At 37.5% G+C, this 13,914-nt stretch overlaps 1 protein-coding gene across 6 annotated transcripts in view; it reads left to right on the top strand.

Annotated features, from left to right (window-relative positions):
- The window catches only part of TMEM156 (transmembrane protein 156), a 42,772-nt gene that overhangs the window by 12,208 nt on the left and 16,650 nt on the right, over positions 1 to 13,914 (top strand). For 2 of the 6 annotated variants that reach the window (XM_086406137.1, XM_086406138.1), the window contains exons 2-5: positions 3,468 to 3,737; positions 6,402 to 6,662; positions 9,861 to 9,980; positions 12,590 to 12,673. In XM_086406137.1, coding sequence (XP_086262263.1) covers positions 3,468 to 3,737; positions 6,402 to 6,662; positions 9,861 to 9,980; positions 12,590 to 12,673 — 735 coding nt within the window. The remainder of the gene's footprint in view (positions 1 to 3,467; positions 3,738 to 6,401; positions 6,663 to 9,860; positions 9,981 to 12,589; positions 12,674 to 13,914) is intronic. The other 4 variants (XM_086406139.1, XM_086406140.1, XM_086406141.1 and 1 more) reach the window with 2 other exon arrangements.

Genomic DNA, 13,914 nt, shown 5'->3' on the forward strand with positions numbered 1-13,914 from the left:
GGAAGTGAGAATTTAGATGTCTGACTCTCAGCAATATTAATAGCAGTAGTTAAATTCATAAATCCTTGTTTATGAAGATGAGATTATGACCCACAATAACAAAATATGACTGAGTAGAATTCATTTATTTCTTAAAATTATACTAGGGAAGGATATGTCCTATATTTACTTCTTTCCTAATTGAATTATTTAAAACTAAGATTAGGAACCCATCATAAAATGACCTCATAGCCAAATATAAAGGGTATACCATCAATTCTAGAAAGCCCATTTTGTCATTTATTGGATAAGAAGACTGCAATATTGACAGTAAAAATTTCTCTATCTCCCTTCTAGGTTATAATATAAGAATATCAAGTTCAAGAAGTTGAAAATTTCATAAGATGAAAAATATCAGTGAGGAAAATGGAAAGAGGGCAAGAAATATGTTTTTCATGTGTTTTAGTAATACAGAAAAGCCATAAACTACAGATTTGCATCAGATAGTGAATTCCTATCATCTTACTGAAACAGTTATTGAAGACAGTTTTTTTAAAATTAGTTATTAATTTGATTACAGCTTTGTTTAGAAATATATTGAAACATAACAAAACTGCATATTTGAGTAAAATACAATCTATGCCTCCCAAAACTTTTATAGCAACTCAAGTATGAAATGTGTTTATAGCTGTAAATTACCTGTGAAATATTACAGAAACAATTTCAAACACAGAGGGCTGGTAAATGAACCTTTAATTTATTAAATCATCAAAATATAATCATCAGTAATGAAACAATTATGAAATTACGATCAAAGTACAAATTCCACGAGTAAGAAAATGTGCCTTAATATCAATCAATAGTTTCATTTTCTTTTAAGTTTGAATCAGGATGTATGACTAGGAGTAATCACTCTTAAAAATGAAGCAAGTCTTTCATTGTGCTCCATATTATTTAGAAAATTTTTTAAATGTATTTTGCCCCAAATGATTGTGAAAAATGGTAAAGAAAGACACATAAAGATGGAATTGAGCATGTCAGTTATTAATATTTTCTCATCCTAGTAAATAGCTGTCAAACTGAGAATATCTGAAAGAGAGGTTACCTATTCCTTGGTTCACCATTACTGCTACGTAGGGATTCCCAGTTTTTACATGGTGAGCTTCAATTACTTGTGTGGATTAAATCTTAATCCATCATAAATAAAGGATGAATTTTTAATTTTTACTTTGGGATATGGGCTTGTATTTTAATAATACACACTTGTTTTCATATATACTGCATCATTTGATGCTATTATAACCCCACAAGATTAGCAGGATCTGGTTATTATCTCTATTTTGCTAATAAGAAAATAAGACTTGTGGAGATGAAGTGAATTGTTCAAGCATCTCAGTTAATAACAGATATAGCACTAGAGTCTTTTGCTTTTGCGTTATTTTTTAAATTTAAATTTATTTATTTTAATTGGAGGCTAATTACTTTACAATACTGTATTGTTTTTGCCATACATCAACATGAATCCACCACGGGTGTACACGTGTTCCCCATCCTGAACCCCCCTCCCACTTCCCTCCCTGTACCATCCCTCTGGGTCATCCCAGTGCACCAGCCCCAAGCATCCTGTATCCTGCATCGAACCTAGACTGGTGCTTCGTTTCCTATATGATATTATACATGTTTCAATGCCATTCTCCCAAATCATCCCACCCTCGCCCTCTCCCACAGAGTCCAAAAGACAGTTTTATACATCTGTGTCTCTTTTGCTGTCTCACATATAGGGTTATCATTACCATCTTTCTAAATTCCATATATATGCGTTAGTATACTGTATTGGTGTTTTTCTTTCTGGCTTACTTCACTCTGTATAATAGGCTCCAGTTTCATCCACCTCATTAGAACTGATTCAAATGTATTCTTTTTAATGGCTGAGTAATACTCCATTGTGTATATGTACCACAGCTTTCTTATCCATTCATCTGCTGATGGACATCTAGGTTGCTTCCATGTCCTGGCTATTATAAACAGTGCTGCGATGAACATTGGGGTACATGTGTCTCTTTCAATTCTGGTTTCCTCGGTGTGTATGCCCAGCAGTGGGATTGCTGGATCATAAGGCAGTTCTATTTCCAGTATTTTAAGGAATCTCCACACTGTCCTCCATAGTGGCTGTACTAGTTTGCATTCCCACCAACAGTGTAAGAGGGTTGGTTCCCTTTTCTTCACACCCTCTCCAGCATTTATTGCTTGTAGACTTTTGGATCGCAGCCATTCTGACTGGCGTGAAATGGTACCTCATTGTGGTTTTGATTTGCATTTCTCTGATAATGAGTGATGTTGAGCATCTTTTCATGTGTTTGTTAGCCATCTGTATGTCTTCTTTGGAGAAATGTCTATTTAGTTCTTTGGCCCATTTTTTGATTGGGTCATTTATTTTTCTGGAATTGAGCTGCAGGAGTTGCTTGTATATTTTTGAGATTAGTTGTTTGCTTTAAAATCAGTCTTCTTTCTATTAGGCCATTAATTCTATATCTGACACTTGTCTGCAGACAAAATATAAAAATTATGATATCATCTATTAAATTTCATCTTTGGAGATTCAAGTAGGTTGAATAATGGTTGCCCAAAGATATCAGGTGTCAATTCCTGGGAACCTGTAAAAGTTGCCTTATAAATAAAAAGGGTCTCTGTAGATGTGGTTAATTTTAGGATCTTGAGATGGGAGATTATCCTGCCATACCCAGGTGGGATCTAAATCCAACCACACGTTTCTGTATGAGAGAGAGGCAGAGGGAGATTTGATATAGATAGAGGGGCAGAAGATGAAGGTATAGAGAAGAAGGCTCTGTGACCATGAAAGCAGAGATGAGTGTTGTGGCCACAAGCAAAGGAATGCCAGCAGTCTCCCCAAATTGGAAGAGGTGCAAGGAACAGATTCTTTCTTAGGGTCTTCAGAGGGAGTGTGGTCCTGGGGACATCTGAATTTTAGACCAGTATAACTGTCATTGAACTTTTCACCTTCAGAACTGTAAAAGAATAAATTTCTCTTGTTTTAAGCCAGCAAGATTGTACTAATTTGTTACAGCAGCCTTCAGAAACGAGTATAGAGATTCTGTTCAGGTTTTCCATTCCCTGTTCAACTCCATGCAATTCATGTGAGACTCTATTTTGAAACAGATGGATTCAGAGGAAAATAAGGTTTGTCCATTAAAACTTTCCTAGAAGAGAAAATGGTTAAAATGTTAGGATTTCCAAGAACTTCTCAGCAAAGATTTCTCTTCTCTGAAAATTAATAGGGAGTGTTGACAGATTTTTAATAAGAAATATTTAAACACAGTAGATATTATTGTTTCATGTGAAAACCAAGTCCTGCTGCTGATAAACTCAAATGTACTGATCTGCCTAAGATAACTGAGCAGTATATTGGGTATTTATCTGAATGCCAAAACCTCAAAATTTCATAGTCAAAAATTTGTTTTTCTTTGTAGGAAACATGTTGGAACTATCATGTCTGGAAGTATATTTACAACAGAATTTCAGCTATTCATTCTTCTCTATAAATGCTTCTTTTGTGACTTTTCTGCAACCAATAAAAGAAACTCAGACTATTACGGGAATCTTTCTAAATCACTCCAACTTTCAAAACTTCACCAGGATTTGCCAAGATATCACAAGTGAACTCAAGACATGCTTCTCATGTTTGGCTTGTGAGTCCAAAGGAAACACTGATTTTATTTTTCAGAAACAAACATCAAAAGGTAAATGCGAAAGAAAAGTGAGAACAAAATCTATCAAGGATAAATAACCTTATTCTGTGAAAAAAAAGTATTAATAATATATTCCAATTTTAAGTCCAGTGGCCCTGAAACACTCAGCTGTGTTGTGCTTGATGAATGACTTACAGGCTTGGGACAGTAACTTGTTCTTGGTTTACTTTGATTTATCAAAAACAAAATATCCATTCTTAAAATACATCAAAATGCAGCTATAATCCATGTACATGTGATAGCTAAAGGGTTATTTAGCATGCTCTCTTCAAAAGTAATGAAAAACTTCTAAGTAAACTTGTAGGTTCTCATATAAAATCATATTTGGATTCCCCAAGGAGTCACTGAATCCTCAATGCATTTGTACCTACTTCTGTGTAATATTCATCCACTGTACATGAATTGTCTTTTTACTTGTTTAACTATCCAGTGAGCCTTCAAGAGCAGGAATCCTGTCTTTGTTCACTATGATATTTCTACATCTTAGTATAATGTCTGAACTGAGGCACTTAAAAGATACTTGTTTAATGAATGAATAAACAAATAAAAGAATAATTATGTATTATCCATAATATCTAACCAAACCTTTCATTTATTATCACTGAGAAATTAAATAATTAATTTACAGCTATAAAATATACTGGTGGCCCCAAGCCCAAGCATCAAATTTAGTGCTTATACCTATTCAGTGAGATTGTTTGCTGGGCACCCCCATACTGGCATTTTTCCCATTCTTTCAAAATGGAAACAAAATTTCTTGGCACTGACTTCAGATAAAGTACAATAGGCAAGTCTTTTTTCTAAGAATCTGCCAGCAATGCAGGAGACACAGGAGACAGTGACTTGATCCTTGGGTTGGGAAGATCCCCTGGAGAAGAAAATGGCAATCCACTCCAGTATTCTTGCCTGGGAAATGCCATGGACAGAGGAGCCTGGTGGGCTACAGTCCATGGGGTCCCAAAGAATCAGATATGACTGAGCGACTAAGCACATACACACACATTCAAGTAATACTGTAACTATTGCAGGCTTCTGGGTCAAATTCACCAGAAAGCAATTTGGGGAAATACCTTCATCATGATAGAGAACAATGAAGTGTTTTAAGAATTGGAAGCTCACAGATTCTACTTCTCTGCCTCCTTGAAAAGTAAAGCATTGATAAGTTATTCTAGTTGCTATGGCTGTGTAGCAATCACCCCCAAACTGAGCGGCTCTAACAACAGCAATCATTTAACTTTTTTCTTTCTTCTTTCCTTCCTTTCTTTCTCTCTCTCTCTCTCTTTTTTGGGGAGAGGGTCAAGAATTCAGAATGGGCATAACTGGGCATTTCTGGCTTGCAGCATTTCATACTGCTGGAGTTAGACAGTGACTGGAGCTAACACAGGGGTGGGCTAGAGCAGCTACAGGCAAGCTGGGCATTTCTCTCTCTTCTTGTAGTCTCAGAGTTTTTCTATGTGGTCTTTCTATTCGGGCTAGCTTGGGCTTCCTCACAGCATGATGGCTTTAAGTCGTTGTTACTTAGTGGCCCAAGGCTCCACCATTAGGGATCCAAAAAACAAGGTAGAAATTGCTTCGTATTTTCTGGCCTTATCATACAATGTAATTTTCTCTGCATTTGATTGGTTACAAGCAGGTAAATCCTTCCACAGAGATTCAAAGGGAAAAGTATTAGACTCCATTTATTTATGGTGGAGTGGCAAAGTTTTAGGTTAACGTGTGTGTTATGGGTTGAATTATATTGGAGTTCTAACCTCAGTATCTCAGAATATGCCGTTATTTGGAAATAGGGCTGTTGCAGATGTAAGTAGTTCAGTTTAATGTGTTATAGTGCTACTCGCTCAGTCGTGTCTGACTCTTTACCACCCTATGGTCTGCAGCCTGCCAGGCTCCTCTGTCCATGGAACTCTCCAGGCAAGAATACTCGAGTGGGTACCCATTCCCTTCTCTAAGGGATCTTCTCAATCCAAGGATTGAACCTGGGTCTCCTGCATTGCAGGCAGATTCTTTACCATCTGAGCCACCAGGGAAACCCATGGATAAAGTCATTAGGGTGGGCCCTAATTCAATATGACCAGCATCCTGATTGAAAAAAAAAAAAGTGGGGGCGGGGGCAGGAAATTTGAGAGAGATCAGGGTGATGTTCTACAAGACAAGGAACACTGAAGACTGCCACCAAACCACCAGAAGCTAGAAGGGAAGCATAGACAGATTTTTCCTCGCAGCCTTCAGAAGGAAGCAACCTTGTCAACACTTTAATCTTGAAAGTGTAGCTTCCCGAACCGTGAGACAATACATTTCTGTTGTGTAAGTCACCTAGTTTATGCTACTTTATGACAACCCTAGCAAACTAGTATAATGTGGGATGGGAAATAATGCTGTGACCATTTTGGTAAATATAATCTGTCCCACAAGTCATCAGGGAAATGTTTTTTTTTTCCTTTGAGAGGCTCCAAGTGTATTTCAATCTCACCTAGCTTTCAAACTCTTAAAAAAATGTAAGCACTTTAATTGTTACTTTTAGGCTGATAACTTCTTGTTTCTACTCTTTTCTTATTGTATAGGAAGGAAGAGATTTAGCTTTGAGTTGTGTGTGTTTTCTTACTATGTACTACTGTTTTTTTGCGTGTGAATAACATTTTCTTAATCTCTTTCTAGTTCTTATCATGAGAGGATCAATGGAAGTGAAGTCAAATAATTTTCACTCACCTTGTCAACATTTTAACTTCACTGTAACTCCTACGGTTGACCACCTGGAGGAATATAATCTTACCTGTAATCTAAAAACCCACACTGGAAGGTCAGCAATCAAGGAGGAAGATCCAACTGAGGCAACATCTATAAACCGTACTTGTAGAATTATGGAACACCCACATAATTGTATAAACATTTCTTTCCATTTAGAAATGGATGCAAAAAGTAAGTTTTAAAGGAAATTAGAGGGAAAAGGAGAGTAGAATACAGACACAAAATTAAGTAAGGGCTACCATGTAAGCTTCACTTTAAGTTGAATAGTTGAAGAATTTTATTGATGAAATAACAAGGCTAGAAAGAATGTTAGCCCTTTTACCTGTTTATTTTACCTGTTTATTTTTCAAAAACACACACAAAAATGTGTTTTTGTGGAGCACAGCTGTACTCAGAGGCAAAGGAGGCATCTATGTTATTTGAGAAACATTACAAAGACCCTCCGCCCTAGGATAACTCTGGGAGTGCCTATTATCTGTGTTTGAAGTGATACTATCACACTTGTGTATTAAAGGGTGAGATTTCTTTTTAAATGTAAATATACATGTACATTGTGATATGCTATTAAAGTCTGAATTGATTTAACATGTCCTTGCTTAGAGCTGAGAAACAGACCTGAGAAAAAGGGATTTTTGATGTACTCCTGTGAAGATAGGTGGGGTATAGATTAAGCATTTTGAGTCACTGGAGGACTCCGAGGGAAAAGTAGGAGTCTGGAAGATAAAACTCACATATATATTAATTCTATTTAAGGTTGATTACCTTCCTAGTCACCCTATTCTGAATTAACACAATTGATTCTTTTTTAAATTAATTTTTATTGGGGTATAGTTGCTTTACAATGTTGTGTATCTACTATACAGCAAAATGAATCAGCCATACATATGCATATATTATATGCATTTGGACTTCCTTTTCATTCAGGACACCACAGTTCATTAAGTTCCCTGCGCTATACAGTATGTTCTTATTAGTGATTTTATATAGTATTTATATAATTTTATATATATTTTCTATAGTATATACTGTTATATCAGATCAGATATATAGTATTACAATTGATCCTTACTACTAAGCAAGGTGCCCTCACTTGATCCATAAACTCTACTCTTGAAGAGCATTTCATGATATAACCATTTAGTGAGTGCTTGCTGTATGCCAAGCAGGGTGCCAGGCACTGAGGATACAGAGAAGTGTAAATGGTCAAGTGTCGTCAGTGTAACAGGTGCTATGTTAGAATAATTTACTCTGTTTTCTGATCTTCCAAATATATGAAGGGTTTCAGATTGCCTTAGAATGCTTTTATAAAGCTTTAATCATTTTAGAGGCCATTTAAACTATTATATTTATCTTAAAGCAAACACAAACATATGATATATATGCATTTTTAAAGTGAAATATAAGACTTCAAATAAATTTCTCCTGTGAGTTAGTTTGCCTGAGGCCCTACAGCCTCTACATTTAGAGGGTATTTCGAGGTGTGGCTATGTGTAGGGAGGGTGGGAGACAATCTGAGAAAATCTGAACAGATGGTGGGAGAATCAGGGTGGAGGTTCTGAAAAAGCCATATAGAGAAGGTGACTATGATGAAATCTGAAATATAGAGAGGTTTGGATGACAGATACTTAAAACTTATGTTTATTTCAATGTCCATTTATGTATCTATCTAGTTGCTTTTTACATTTTCTAAAACATTAAGAAGAAATAAGCATTGCCATATTGAGAATTTTTGTGTTAATGGGAAAATTCATAAATTCCAAAATGAAGTAGTAATTGACAGCTTTTTTGGGTACATAAATCAGGAAGTTATCAGTGGTATACAACTATGTAGTGTCATATTTGGGAAAAAGTATACCTATCTCGCCATGTGTAGAAGAGAGAAATTTTATTTATATTTTATTCTGCTGTACAAAGACTAACTTGATCTCCTTTCAAAGTCCTATGTGCCAGTGGGCAGGGGAAGCTAAGTTCAGTTTAGTCTGGTAAATTTACTCTGAAACAATAATTTAACCTGTCTCTAGATTTTTTTCAGATTTCTATCCATTTCCCCTTGGTCCTCTCCAAGATGGTTCCAGGGATGGGGGCAGGGGGCCACAGGGAGTGTAGGGAGACACCCTCGTCCGTTCTTACTGGTGCTTTGGCGGGTACACTGGCTAGCTTGGTCCCAACGGTGTACACTTTGCTATTGCAGTTTGATGTTGGTGAATGCACAGTTCTTTTTTCATAGCTGATCATTGCCCATGCTACCTTGGTACTGGGCCCACCTTGGCCTGCTGGTACCGTACATCTTCTGTGCCAGTTAACTGCATGCTTTTATTTTGCTGAGTGAGGTGTGGAAGTCTGGCCACTAAACAGCATGGAATGATGCTGGGGAGGCTGAGTGCTGCCATCCCAAGTCAACCACTACCTTCTCCGTTCAGCCTCTTATTTAAATAAATGTTGACTGACGATTTAACAGACAAATGCACATGGAGTGGAGGGGCCTGTGAAAGGGATACCCAGATCGTGAGCCCCAGAAGGACAGTCACCCAAGGGTAAAAACAAGTTATATATCCTGCTAAGGTGAATAAGTACTACCTGTGATTTACATGCAAGGAAGAGGGTACATAGGTTGGTTTAGAATGTCAGTAGACAATGGTGTTTTGGACATAAGAAAGTCAGACTCCTTTAAGTTACTGATATCTGGGGCTACTGGCCAGTGTGTGTTTATGGGACGAAAGGAGATCTTGCTAAGCTATCACTGATGATGATTTTCCTTCCTTGTTGCCTCACTGTCATTTGAATGAACAATTTTTTTTTTTTTTTTTTACCTGTATCCTTATTCAATCTGGGCAAGGGTAACTACGTTTGTAACTAATGTTGCATTTGATCTGATCATTACCAAGTGAGCCCCTGTAGGAAAAGAGGTCTGATTAATCATCTACTCAGGCCTCTTACATGCCTCAATCCAGCCTCTTTCTTTGTCTTTCCCTTTCTTCCCCATCCTCATCTTACTCATTGCATATTTGATTTGAGGGCACATTTTTTTGTTGCTTGGCCCAGGGTCAAATTGTTAATCACAAGTGGCTCTGATGCTGGTATTCTGCTTGTTGTGATTCCAACCTAGTGACGGCAAAACTAGCATCGACATAACCTGGAAGTGAAATTAATTCTAGAATTTTGAAACTATCAATAAGCGGATCCCTGGAAACCACTTGGTCATGTTAGGAAAGAACTCAGGAAAGCAAGTGACCCTGTGACAGTGATGGGTTATATATTCAACTTCTCAGTTATGGACAGGATACACAGTAGAATCCAGCTGTATCACCATGGTGCCTCTTATCTGCTGCATCCCATTTTACTGTATTTTTGCTACATTTTTCTTTGTAGATTCTATCTGTTCCATGAAGATCACTTGGTATGTTCTAGTTCTATTAGTTTTTATAGTTTTGCTCATCTTCATTGTCAACAAAATACTTGAAGGCCACAGAAGAGTGCAGAAGTGGCAGAGTAAGTACTGAAAAATTCACTATTTGGGATAATTTATTTAGTGTCCAGAAGTTCCTAATCTTATCTGTAGATTCCATTTCTTTTTTTGGTTCAATTTACCACTTACTGGGCATCTGTGTATTTAAGTGGTGATTCTAGGTAACTCAAGGGACATAAGCATAGGTCAGACAGTGCCAGCACTCACGGAGTTTCCTGTGTCTTTCTCCAGCCCAGACAGGTGACTAGGAGGGGGAGGAAAGGCTGGGTTAATTGGAAGGAGTTTGTGGACTGGAGATTGAGCAGAGCTTGGTGGAAGTGAGGCAGAAGAGGGGTAGAAGAATAGGGAATGGTGATAAAGGATTTCAGAATTGGAGGTCTTAAGCTCTAGGCTCTAGGTGATGAGTATGAGCAAGAGTCAATCTATAATAAGTGTGGGGGAGAAAATAGATTTTTGACTGTGAAGCACTAAGATGTGTAGTTGGAAATAAGGATAGTAGGAATCATATTTAAAAAGAATTAACAACTGATTAAGTATGACAAGGGCATCTACCTATCAGAACAGATATCGACTGTCAATTACTGTTGCAGTCCTATGATGTGTTCCCATGTATATACTGGCCCTACCCTTCTGGTGTGTGCCCGTGAACATACTGGCTGAATATTAAACCTGATGAGTAGTTGGTCTCTTAACGATAGTATAAAGTGTATCATTACAAGATTAGGCTTTGGAGATGGGTACTTAGTTTTTTTTTTTTTTTTCTTAGTTTAGAATCCTAGTGCTTCTACTTACTATTTATGTAACTTTGTGAAAATTACTTACCATGATTGAGTGTTCTTTTCCGCCTCTGTAAAATGAAATTAATCACCATTCTTACACAGGGTTGAGGTAAGGATTGAAATAAAGAGATTACATAAGAAGTAGTTCTCAATAAAGGATAGTAGTATTGTGCTGGGTGTAGTATTTCCCAAGACTCTTGTGTTCTTTACCAGGCAAGGCCATGTTAGTAGGCAGAGCAAACGGTTCCCTCTAGGTTTGAGGGAAAGTGTCATTAATTATTTTGGCTAAGTGTTTGTTGGAGATATTTCTGAAGACAGTTTCATATCATCTTGTCATTGGTACATTAGTATATGAGGTCCTAAACACATTGGTCAGTAATATCATCAATATTCTTCATTTGTAGGATAAACATTTGCAGAGCATTCCCATGAGTTGTTTTTTTTTTTAACTAGATTCTCAAAGTATATAGATAGGACATGTTCTATTTCTTTTATTTTATAGATTAAAAAAACCTCTGAGGCTCAGAGAGGTTAAGTAATACAGTAATAAAATGACAGAATTAGAATTAAGACCCAGGGTCTTTCTAGTTTTTCTTATTTTAAATAAATGTGTGTCATTTGCAATAGTACATAGTTTTGAGTTTCTTGATCTATTTGTCTATGAATGGTTCAGTTCAGTTCAGTCACTCAGTCATGTCTGACTCTTTGCAACCCCATGAACCACAGCACGCCAGGCCTCCCTGTCCATCACCAATTCCCAGAGTTTACTCAAACCCATGTCCATTGAGTCGGTGATGCCATCCAACTATCTCATCCTCTGTCGTCCCCTTCTCTTCCTGCCCTCAATCTTTCCCAGCATCAGGGTCTTTTCCAATGAGTCAGCTCTTCGCATCAGGTGGCCAAAGTATTGGAGTTGCAGCTTCAACATCAGTCCTACCAATGAACACCCAGGACTGATCTCCTTCAGAATGGACTGGTTGGATCTCCTTGCAGTCCAAGGGACTCTCAAGAGTCTTCTCTAACACCACAGTTCAAAACCATCAATTCTTCAGCGCTCGGCTTTCTTTATAGTCCAACTCTCACATCCATACATGACCATTGGCAAAACCATAGCGTTGACTAGATGGACCTTTGGTGACAAAGCAATGTCTCTGCTTTTGAATATGCTGTCTAGGTTGGTCATAACTTTCCTTTCAAGGAGTAAGCATCTTTTAATTTCATGGGTGCAGTCACCATCTGCAGTGATTTTTGGAGCCCAGAAAAATAAAGTCAGCCACTGTTTTCACTGTTTTACCATCTATTTGCCATAAAGTGATGGGACTGGATGCCATGATCTTAGTTTTCTGAGTGTTGAGCTTTAAGCCAACTTACATATTAGAAAAGAGAGAGATATAAGCCAGATAGAGAAAATGTCTAGAAAGAGATCAATAGTGGGGAGTGACATTATGTTTTTAGGAATATCTACCTAAATGACAGGATCACTGGCTTTCAAAAACTTGCCTTGCAAATCCAACATATGAAGTAGTGAAAATTATCATGCCATTTAGGACATTAAATATTAAATATATGTCAAATATTCTGTATATCATATCTATTATACATAACAAAATAATATTCTGCATATAAGAATAGATGCACAATTGCATTTATGGCAGTGGAGAAGCCATTGGTTTTAGAAAGTATCTACTTGTTAAATGGAAAATAACAATAAGAAAAAGTTCAATGTCTTATTACTCTGGGCTCTGCTATGAATGGCCTATTTTCCTTGGTAATCCTTGGGACCAACATGGGGAATATATATTAAGAATATGCTTGCTTATCATCTAAATATTTAATATCTTTTCTTGGAATAGGTCATAAATATGAACCTACATCTACCCTCTTACGAGGAAGTGATTCTGAGAAACTACGAACATTGAACGTGCGGGTTATTTCAGGTGAGTTCTGTGATATCCAAACAGAGCACTGCCTATGAAATTCCAATGCATCACCATTTCACTATAGACACAAGATCGAGTGATCTGAGCTCATTTAAATTAGTCTTGTAGCTGGAAGAAAGGAGCCATGAGCAAATGAAATCCAGTTTAATGTGTCTTATTATCAGGGGACAGTTATGATAAAAACTACCTCCTTAAATAATGGAAAGTTGGCTTAATTGGCAAGAAGAAATTCATGTGAGTAGGCAGAGGCAAGAAAGCAATAAGGAATAAGCCTCAGGTTTATTTTTAAATGAGACAAGATACCATTATTCCTTGGAATTGCAAGAAGTAATTGCAGAGTGGGCATAGTTTTGCTGGAGTCTTCACTTAGCAGAGGGTGTCATTGTACAAAGAGAACGTCTAATAGCCCCAATTAAAAAGTCCCCTGTCCTCTCCTGAGAGCTAGAAACAGAATAAGGGAATCCTAATTAGAGCAGCTGAGGGGGCTGTGAGCACAGATGCTGTGGTTCGATCTCATTCTTCTAATTGTGAAGTCTCTTTCTGAATTCAAATTGTCAAACCATATTTAAGAGAGAGAGAGAAAATACAACATGGGCAAAACTTCTTCATCAAGGAGAAATAATGTCCTCGACTCAGAAAACCAGAGAATTATGACTGGTGTTACCACGGCTCCTGGTGCACAGCCAGGGAGCAGGTGCCTTCACGTTTTGTGAGAAGTTCGATAAGGAAGCTTCATGTCAGCTGTGTAAACAATTTTCAAAAACAAAAGGAAACCAAACCCTGAGCCCTCACCACAGCTACATTTGTAACCACATGGAGATTTGCACAGCATTTCACTGGAAAATATGCTCTGGGAACTTTCTTAGCTTTTTAAACTGGGAGGTTCTCAGAGCCCTAATTTGAGAAAAAAAATTGGGTTGGGTGCCCCTAAAGAGCTCAATTAAAAAGAAACTTAGACTTTCTATGCTCATCATTAGCAGTAAAATGGTTAACCTATGGCAAATAAGAAGCATTAGCTAAGTCATCATTTGACATCAGCAACGTACAGGAGCTTGGGCAAACTCTGGGTGATGGTGAGGGACAGGGAGGCCTGGCATGCGGCAGTCCGTGGGGTCGCAGAGTCAGACACACGGGGTGACTTGGACAGCAACAACAAAAACGAGGGGAAGGTTGATGAAAACTGCATGTGGTCAGTGCCAATTTTGTTTGATGAATGAAACAGACAACACAGGGTGGTT

This window comes from Bos grunniens, chromosome 6 (genome assembly GCF_055505025.1).
Source record: "Bos grunniens cultivar Pamir isolate PY7600 chromosome 6, Bosgru_T2T1.0, whole genome shotgun sequence".
In the NCBI taxonomy this organism is placed as follows: domain Eukaryota; kingdom Metazoa; phylum Chordata; class Mammalia; order Artiodactyla; family Bovidae; genus Bos; species Bos grunniens.